We start from the raw sequence: 536 nt of genomic DNA, 5'->3' as shown, positions 1-536 counted from the left end.
AGAAGAGAAAAGAAGAGAAGAAGAAAAATAACTTTCCCTCTTGTTTACAAACTTTTTTCTGGAGAAACAAACATGAGTCACGTCGACGTGAAGAATCTGAAGCCCACATCTTTTGAAGACGAATACTACGACAAATATGAATATTACAACTTAACCGACAAGTACGCAGGTGAGTTTTCCTCACAGGTAACCTTCCACCTGGCCGTGAAGCGGCTGACAGGCGTGTTGAGTGATGCGATGTGTCTGTTACAGAGGGCTCAGCCCGGAAAGGCAGAACCAAGAAGGAGGCCAGTGACAACACCAACAGACCCAACCCCGCCGGGCACGAGCGCAAGATCGTGGACAAACTCCAGAACAGCGAGAAGAAAGACAAAGAGTGACCAGAGGTGAGACTGTCTCAAACCACTGTTAGATCTGTGGCTGTCATGTCTGTGTCTGCTGAAGTTGCTGAATCATTATTATTATTATTATTATTATTATTATTATTATTATTATTATTATTATTATTATTATTATCATTATCATAAATGCTCTGT

General features: G+C 41.2%; 1 protein-coding gene across 1 annotated transcript; it reads left to right on the top strand.

The window, feature by feature from the left end:
- Positions 1–6: 6 nt before the first annotated feature.
- Positions 7–491, top strand: LOC111660747 (nuclear protein 1-like). Its single transcript, XM_023414136.2, has 2 exons — positions 7–169; positions 253–491. Exons 1-2 carry the CDS (start codon positions 73–75, stop codon positions 378–380), a joined length of 225 nt encoding a protein of 74 aa, XP_023269904.1. The 5' UTR covers positions 7–72; the 3' UTR covers positions 381–491.
- The last annotated feature ends 45 nt before the right edge of the window (positions 492–536 follow it).

This window comes from Seriola lalandi, unplaced genomic scaffold, assembly GCF_002814215.2.
Source record: "Seriola lalandi dorsalis isolate HSWRI2012SDOR001 ecotype SW California unplaced genomic scaffold, Sedor1 jcf7180001991705, whole genome shotgun sequence".
NCBI classification, from domain to species: domain Eukaryota; kingdom Metazoa; phylum Chordata; class Actinopteri; order Carangiformes; family Carangidae; genus Seriola; species Seriola lalandi.
This window is presented reverse-complemented; position numbering and strand designations above follow the sequence as displayed.

Coding starts and splice junctions, on each gene's coding strand:
- LOC111660747 (XM_023414136.2), top strand. CDS start 73: ATGAGTCACGTCGACGTGAAGAATCTGAAGCCCACATCTTTTGAAGAC. Junction 170..252: donor CTTAACCGACAAGTACGCAG/GTGAGTTTTCCT, acceptor TGTCTGTTACAG/AGGGCTCAGCCCGGAAAGGC.